Below are 8,956 nucleotides of genomic sequence, written 5' to 3' on the forward strand. Positions count from 1 at the left end.
GTCACCCTTGTTCTTTATACTGGTACTTGAAGTTCTGGACAGGGGCATAAGACAAGAGGAAAGAATTCGAGGTTTAAAGGTGGAACAGGAGAATTATAAGTTAAGAGCCTTTGTGGAAGATTTGGTGTTGATTTTGGAGGACGCTTTAAAGGGAATTGAACCTTTAATGACAAGATTGACAGAATTTGGTGTAGTGGTGGGTTTTAAGGTTAATAAATAGAAGACCAAAGTGTTAACTAAAAATATGAAAATACAGGACCAAATGAAACTGGAGAGCAAAACAGGGTTTAAAATTGAGAAAAAGGTAAAATACTTGGGTATTACTCTGTCAAATACGAATTGTACGTTATTCCAAAATAATTATATTAAGACTTGGAATGAAATTAAAAGGGATACGTTAAGATGGGATAAGATTCAATTATCGTTGTTGGGAAGAATAGCTACAATTAAAATGAATGTTTTACCTAGAATGTTATTCCTATTTCACACAATTCCTGTATTGACAACTGAGGCACCATTTCAGCAATGGCCGAAGGATATCGAGATTTATACAGCAAGGCAAAAACCAAGGGTTAAACTTAAGGTTCCACAGGATACAAAGGAAAGAGGAGGTTTGGGTCTACCAGATTTGAGAGTATATTTTATGGCCAACTGTTTGGTTTGGATGAAGGAATGGATAATGTTAAAAAATAGAAGACTATTGGACCTTGAAGGGCACGACTTAAAATTTGCCTTACGTCCTATCTGTTGCTTTAAATATGTGCTCCTATGCCAGTCCAAGAATTGCTTATGCTCTGTTTCAACATTTCTTCAACTCTGTATTGGATTCTTGCTAATGCTACGTCTTTGTAAATTTGTGTTTATTTAACCTACGGCATTGTTTATGAAATTGTCCTTGATACTGACTGTCCTAATCTCACACTGTGTAATCCGCCTTGAGTTTCAGTGAGAAAGGCGGACTATAAATGGCATAAATAAACTAATAAACAAATAAATAAATTTCAAGCTCCCCACACCATTGGAGAGATGCCTCTGGAGACCTTTGTGGCATCACCAGCGTTGCCCTTCCCAGATGGTGCCATAAGGCCGGTAACTCCAATAGCTCAGGACGTCAAAAGACACTAAAATGCACACTGAACCCCTCCATTTCCCATTCCAGACTCTGACTGCAAGCCAAAAGACGGAACTTCACCTTAACTTCACCCTCTGACCAGACTACCTTCCCTAAACATCTCACCTGTCCCTCAGTAACCCGCTCCTTGTCAAGAAAAGATTAAAAATAACCTTTTCCTTTGCAAAATGACACATTCCCCTTGACCAAATCTCTTCAACTGCAACAAAGCTACATAGGCTTATATATATTATTTTGCAGCTAAAACCAACCCTTCAGCAGTGGAGTTTCTTTAGCACAGGTCAAGCTAGGGAGCATTAGTAACACTTTTGAGAATTTGGGCCAGGGTGTCAAATCGCACGATGAACCAAGCAGGACTTTTTAATCTCTTGCTCCAAACTTGGGAATTTACAGCCCCTCCTTACCTGACGACACTTCTTGCTTTCTGGTGGGCCTCTTGGATACTCCGGTTAATCCTCAGCTTTGTGAGATAGGTGGGAGAATGGGCCGGAAAGAAGACCAGAGAGCTGTGGGACTTGCAGAGAGAGTCTGGCTTGGCTGGGGCCTGCGGACTCCCAGCATTGTTGGGCAGGAAGGCCTCGTCATCCAGGCTGCTCAAGACATCTAACTCGGGAATGTCAGGCAAGCTCCGGGCCTTTGGCAGGGCCATGATGGCACCGCTCAGCCTCTTGCTGGCACTCTGGGGGTTAAATTAGCACCAGCCTTTCAGACGGGCCACAGGGAAGTACGCTGCCAGTGGATCGTGGCATTTCCAGAAATGGCCTGGGTGGTACAAGAAAAGCACAGCGAGTTGCGAGATAGCTAGCGGAGGCATCGATATAGGACTGTGGCCCTGCGGAGCTCCCCGCCTCTCCCGTCCTGTCTGGGTGGGCAGGGAGGCAAGGGCTGAACTCAGACTCTCTCTCTCTGCCTTTGGGGGCTGGTCCAGCAGAAGGCAACGTTGCTAGCTGCTCCTGCGCAATCGGAGGTTCGGAGGGGAGGGGTGCAACCCTCTGCAAAGGGGTGTGAGGCTCAGGAGGTTGCTCAGGCCCACAGGTGCCGGCTGCAGCAAGGAATTCCTCCTGGATCTTGGACTGCAGAAGCCCCTCCTTTCCCGTGCCCCAAATCCAGGTTGTCAGACACCAGCAGGAACGCCTTCCCGCTCAGGTCCCCACATGCCAGGCGTGCTCTTCTTCCGTCTCTGGCAACAGATAAGGCAGGCCCACCAAACCCTCCTCCTTCCCAGGTCAGCGGAAGCGCAGAAATCACTCAGGCTGGCACGAGGCCGTCTCCGCAGTGTCCCACTAGCAGGCGCAGCCTCCAAGTCAAGGGGGGGAAGAGCCGGCTGTGTGGGTTTCGTGCCAGACGTCCCTTCTCTGCTCGCCGCTGCTCCGTGCTTATCACAAACCTTTATCTGGGCCCTCCCTGAGCAATCAACTGGTTGCAGGCGGCCACAGGCAGGGAGCGGCTCTTTCGGCTGCAAAAGCGGAGCTCGGATCTCCTCCCTGCGCCTCTGGATGATCTAAAGAGCCTGGACCCAGAGCCGGCGGGGGGGGGGGGTTATTTCTGCTTTTCAAACGGCAGCACGAGGCAGGCCTGGCAGGGGGCCAAGGTACTTTCTGGGGAAGGAGGCAAGCCCAGGACTCAGTTCCACTGTCGCTACTGTGTGTGAACAGGGCTTTTCCGATACTGCTACTTTCACACAAGGGATAATGGGTCAGCGGGAAGTCACGCCTCCAATGGAAAATGTAACGTAAGGCCTTTAGACCTGTATCTGGAGGTGTGCAGGCAGGGGTCTGTTGGCTTTAGGAAGCCCCCACACTCCCCTCTCCTACTGACATCACCAGTTTGTCACAGAAGCCCACCTCTCAGCTAGCAACACAGCCTCAGAGGCAGCCGGGAGGGTCTCCACACAACGAGGCCTCTGCCTGGCTTGTAAGCTCTTTGGGGCACAGACTGTGTTCGTGAGTCCTGCACTGGCCACTTATCTCCTCCATCAGTCACTCGCACGACAACCGGTTCCACCGTGCTGAGAAAAACCAAGTCACTGTGCGAGGGTTAATAAACGCAAGAGTAGAAGATAAGGAGTAGAAATAGGTTTGAATTCTGCATGTGCTGTCCATTCAAAAACATATACCTTAAATAATCTTAATATTATCCTAACATTTTTAAAGGATAAGATAATTAGTGACATCAAGATAATTGATAGAACAGGATGTATGATAAATAACACTGGACTATTATTAAGAAGTTAGCATTGTCATTGCTAAGAAACATATACGTAAAAGGTTATGATAAGACGGGGCAATAAAGAGTTTTTCTTTATTCTTTTAAAAGATAAGAAGTAGAAATAGGTTTGAATTCTGCGTGTGCTGTTTACTTGAAAATATATACCTTAAATAATCTCAAATATTATTTTAATATTTTTAAAGGTTGTGATTTGTATACTCTGTACTGTGATAATCCTTGTAGGACGCAGCTTTGTATTTGTATTTGTTTTGTATTTCCTGCCCCCCTTTTTTTTGTTCCTCTCCTTTTCTTTATGAACCCCTTTTTCTGTTTTAATAAAAAATAATAGTAAAAAATCCTGCAAGAAGACAGAGAGAGGAGTCCACTCTTCTCCTTAGCCTGCAGAGCAGGTTGGTGTGATCGCCAGATCTTCACCTGGACTTCCCCCCCCCCCCTGTATTTTTTACACCTACCTGTTTGCCTTGCAGCAAAAGCCTCCAGGTTTACAGGTGAGAGAGGGGAGCAGATGGAAAGGACAGGGAAGGAACGTGGAGGCCAAATCATACCCACTTTTAGAGCACCGCACCTACAAGCTCCTGTCAGTGGAGCTGGGCAGCCCTCAAGGGGCTTGCAAGGCTGTCCTAGGAGTGGGCCATTGAACAGCAGGGGCTATAATTCTGCCATGGACCCTTCCTCTGTGGCTTCCCTCCCGTGAGTGTGCGCCCACTGGACTTGCTGGCTTGCTGGGGGTTGGACTAGATGACCCTAGAGGTACCTTCCAACCCTGTGATTCTGTGAAGCACCCTGGGGGCAGCAGAGCCCACCAAACAGAAACTACAGCCGAGCCGGCATTTCTCCCAGATTCTGGCCAGGCCAGTTTGCCGGTCACAATGCCGCAGGCTGCATTTCCTGATCCGCTAGGAAAAGTTTGAGAGCCTTGGACCCCTAATGCTATTTCCTGCTCCGCTTCTGATTCTCAGAGGAATAGGGAGTTGCCGCTTTGCTGGCAGCTGGGGGGGTCGCCCTTCTTCATCTGCTTTGGTCAGTGGGCTAGCATGGGGAAGGAAGCTGCTGGGTGATTTTGAAGGGGGGCAGTTAGGGTTGATCATGGGATGGTTTGAAGCCAGGATTATACCCAGAGGAAGCAAAGCCTCCCTCCTGCCTTGGCACCAGGCCTATATGTACCTGCCCCACAGAACGTGGTCCTTCTGCAGGCCAAGGCATGGCTGGCTGGGTCACAACTGGCACAGGGGGTGAGCTGCCACCTTTTCTATAGCATCCGTCCAAAAAGGGGCCATGTATGTATGTATGTATGTATGTATGTCATTTTTATTCCGCCTTTCTCACTGAGACTCAAGGTGGATTACATAGTGTGAGATCAGTACAATCAGTAGCAAGGACAAGGGCAGGCATTTCCATACAGTGTCAAGGACATTTCCATAAAGAATGTCATCAAGTAAATGAATGCAAGTTTACAAAGACATAGCATTAGCAAGGATCCAAGACAGAGTTGAAGAATTACTGAAACAGAACATAAATCAGTTCTAGGACTTAAAATAAACAACATGAAGTACAGGTAGTATATAGGAGTACTTATTTAAAGAAACAGATAATATGTAAGGCAACATAATGGTCAAGTCTATGGTTCCTAACTCATTAGCGAAACATCTGGGACCCCTTTCCTACAATACTGCTCCCCCAGCTGAGAAAAAAGCCTTTTTGAATAATTCGGTTTTGCATCCTTTGCGGAAAGCCAGGAGCGTGGGGGCTCTCCTGACCTCCTCAGGTAGCTGTTCCATAGGGTAGGGGCCACCACAGAGAAAGCCCGTGTACGTGCTACTGTTGATTTCGCCCATGTACAGGCTGGCACCTGCAAGAGACCCTGTTCAGATGAACGAAGCTGCCGTGGAGGGACATAGGGAGGGAGGCGGTCCCGTAGGTATGCTGGACCAAGGCCGGGAAGAGCTTTGTATGTAATAACCAATACTTTGAACTGAGCATGGTAACTTACAGGTAGCCAATGGAGTGACTGTAGGATGGGAGTGATGTTCAAGCTCCTTGCCTCCTTTCTGACTGCAAGAGCACCGGGGCTGCCTGGAAGTGGGGCCTGTAAACAGCCCATTGGCCTATACGGTCATGATGGAAGCCATTTGTTGGTTGAAATTAGTAGCAGAGCAATTAATTGCACAGCAGAAATAAGAAGAACAGACCCTTGCATGTTTTGGCTTCTAAAAAAAGGCTTTACTACATATAAAGGTAAAAACAGGTTACATTGGAAAGAAAACAAGAATAGGCTAACTTCGCTTCTACATCTTCGCGTCCTGATGGTCTAGCTGCAACTGCTGAATTGTAATGGCGACCTGAGGATGTGCTGGAATGTCAATTCCACCCCAATAAAACTGATCAGCCAATAATCAATTCTAGGTCCTTTCAATAAGCAAAAACCTCCCCTTTTGACTAGCGGGACACTAAACTGGTCCTTTGCAAACCAGTTATCTCTAGCTAAACACAAACAACAGATTAACTCTTTCATGACTGAAGGGTTGACACTTGCCAAAATCCCAACACAACTCTATAGGCAAGTCCTGGGAAATCGCTTGTGCGGTTGCTAGATCTTCATGGGGAGACGGTGTCTGCCTCTCTGAAAGCTCTGTGAAGCAGAGAAGATGTGACCCTCCTCCCCCCCCTTCCTGCTCCGCTGCTCCCCTGATCTCCTTACCCACCTGCCTCCTCAACCTGCCTTAGCAGTTTTGGCTTTCAGAAATAAAGATAAGCACAAGGACCCATGCTTTAGAAATGCCCTGAAAGGGACAGCCAGACTCTTCCTGTGGAGCAGGCCTCTTCTCTGCCCAGGCCACCCGAGTGACAGCATCGGGCAAGACGACAAGGAGGGGGGCTCAGCTCCCCTTCGAGCCATCACTGGGAGATGAGGTGGCCGATACCCCCCTCCTGGGCCTTTGGTGTCACTGACCAAGTCCTTGTACTGTCCTTGCAGAGGTCTGGGTTGTCCCCAGCTGGGAATGGTGTGGCTCCAGGATGGGGCAAGGGCCCCAGTGCATTTGGGTGCTGGGGGAGAAGTTTCAACAGGAAAGCCCCAGACTTGGGTCCCAGATATCCCTAAGAGCCAATTTTTCCCAGGTGGAAAAACATCCACTGCTTCCCAATTCAAGCTGTATCCCTGCCAGAGGCGCTCCTGTCTAAACGGTGGGGATAATAATCTGAGTCTAACTTACAAGGTTGTTGGAAAGAGTACAATCACGTGAAAAGCTCTGGATATGATATGATATGAACAACATGTGCTGGGTCCTGGGTGCACAAGTGACATACATCAGGGAATCTCACCTTAAAAAGCACCCCAGGAAGGACACATGGAGCAGAAGAAAAGGGGCGAAAAGCCACCCCCACTCCCTTTCCACTGGTGAAAACCAGCTGGAAGGAAAAAGGGACGTTCCTTCTCGCCCCTCGCAGAGTCGAGTGAATGAGAACTCTTAATGTGAGTTCCTCTATGTATGTCTGTGAGTCCAGTCATGCACCCGTGACCTACCCTGCACGTGCCACCCTGCACTTGGGCGAAATCAACAGCAGCCCATACATGGGCTTTCTTTGTGGTGGCCCCTACCCTATGGAACGGCCTGCCTGAGGAGGTCTGGAGAGCCCCCACTCTCCTGGCTTTCCGCAAACAATGAAAAATCAAATTATTCAAAAAGGCTTTTTACTCAGATAGGAGGGCAGTATTGTAGGGAGGGGGTTTCAGATGCTTCGCTAATGAGTCAGGGACCTGAGACTTCACCACTATGTTGCCTTACATATTATCTGTTGCTTTAAATATGTGCCCCTATGTGCTACCTGTGCTTCATGTTCTCTAATATCAGTCCTAGAATTGCTTATGTTCTGTTTCAACATTTCTTCAACTCTGTATTGGATCCTTGCTAATGCTATGTCTTCGTAAACTTGTGTTTATTTACCCTATGGCATTACCTATGGAAATGTCCTCGACACTGATTGTACTAATCTCACACTAGGTAATCCGCCTTGAGTCTCAGTGAGAAAGGTGGACTATAAATTACATAAACAAAAAAATACAAGAGGGACTGCCACCTTCTTTTGAAAAACAGTATTTAAAGAAAATAAAAGTCTCCCTTGTTCTTCCTCATTTCCCAAAGCTTCGCTCTTTTAAGCAGTGGTCCATCTAGTACGGCATCCTATCTCACCAAGAGTTCCTTTGCAATAACATCAGCTACAAATCTAAACAGACAAATAAAACCCTACTAGGAATAGTTTAGCAAGACCAGGGAAAAGGACAGGAAACTAACAGGACTCTTGGATTCAGTTCCCAGCAGTGGACTAAACTAACACGACTCTTGGATTCAGTTCCCAGCATCTTTCCTTTCCCTAACATGCCTTTAAATGCTCCTTGGGAGTCCAGGAATTGAGCCAATGAAAGTATATCCATCACTACATCTGCCTGTTGGGAGAAGCGTCATCGTATGAATTTCTGCCTGTCCTTTTGACAACTGTACTGGGGAGTCGGCAAGGACTGAGTGGGTTAATGCAAGGCAGATTGGACTCTTGCTTGTGGTTATCAGGCAGGAAGTAAAAACACAGTACAGGAAGTACAGCAACGAGCAAGGAGATTTTCGGACACAGGCAGAAATATTTTAGCAGAGCTAACCAACTGTACCATGCGGTGGGTCAGGGCTGCCACCTTCTGGAAAGCATGAAGAACTACATTAATAGAAGTCAGAAAGAGACAAGGGCCAAATCTTTTGGGCACAAATGGGAGAGATCCTTACAGGACAGGGTTTAGATTAATGGAGGCTCAGCACAGGGGCTGCTTAAGATGGCCCACCTTGGAGGCAGATGGATCCAACCGGCTTGGGTGGAGTTTCTGCTGATTTGGCTGGCAGGATGCTAGGAAAAGTGGAAGGCAGTAGGAAAAGAGGAAGACCTAAAAAGAGATGGCTTTACTCAATCAAGTTCAAGTTCAAGTTAGCCTTTATTGGCATATAGCTGCAATTCAAGTTATCCACTTACAAAAAAGAAAGAACAAACTTAAAGCTTGACTCAATCAAAGAAGCCACGTCCTCCAGTTTGCAGGATCTGAGCAAGTCTGTTCATGACAGGACGTTTTGGAGGTCTTCCATTCCTAGGGTCGCCATAGGTCGGAGGCAACTTGACGGCACGTAACACACACACATACACACATGTGGAGGAATGGCTGACTTTTCAGAACTGGTAGGGAATGAAGTCCTTTGGCTCCTTGCCAAACCATCCCCTCGGACACTGAATCCCTGGCCCTCTTGGTTGTGAAAAATGGTCAGAGAGGGACTGATCCAAAAGACACCACCAAGCAAGTAATTCACAGATGGGCGGCTTGTTCCTGCTAGCTTTCAAAAGGACCTGGACCTTTGTCACACAAATACACACACCCATCTCTGGATGTAAGGGATTTAAAGAGCTACTGGCCAGTTTCCAAGCTGCTGTTTTTTTTAAAAAAGGAAAGTTTTAGAAAGAACAAAAGCAAAACAACTCCAGGCATTGTTGGATGAGACTGGTGTGGAAACCACCTTTGTCACTGGAGAGATTAGACAGCTGGTACAGCCTACATTGTTCCTA

The 8,956-nt window shown here is 47.3% G+C and overlaps 1 protein-coding gene across 1 annotated transcript in view; it reads right to left on the reverse strand.

Moving 5' to 3' along the window:
- Positions 1 to 1,852, reverse strand: part of PDE4A (phosphodiesterase 4A) — a 138,541-nt gene extending 136,689 nt beyond the window's left edge. The window contains exon 1 of the mRNA XM_055003397.1: positions 1,537 to 1,852. Within this exon, the coding sequence (XP_054859372.1) occupies positions 1,537 to 1,781 (245 nt within the window). The 5' untranslated portion in view covers positions 1,782 to 1,852. The remainder of the gene's footprint in view (positions 1 to 1,536) is intronic.
- Between the last annotated feature and the right edge of the window lie 7,104 nt (positions 1,853 to 8,956).

Source organism: Eublepharis macularius, chromosome 19 (assembly GCF_028583425.1).
Source record: "Eublepharis macularius isolate TG4126 chromosome 19, MPM_Emac_v1.0, whole genome shotgun sequence".
In the NCBI taxonomy this organism is placed as follows: Eukaryota; Metazoa; Chordata; class Lepidosauria; order Squamata; family Eublepharidae; genus Eublepharis; species Eublepharis macularius.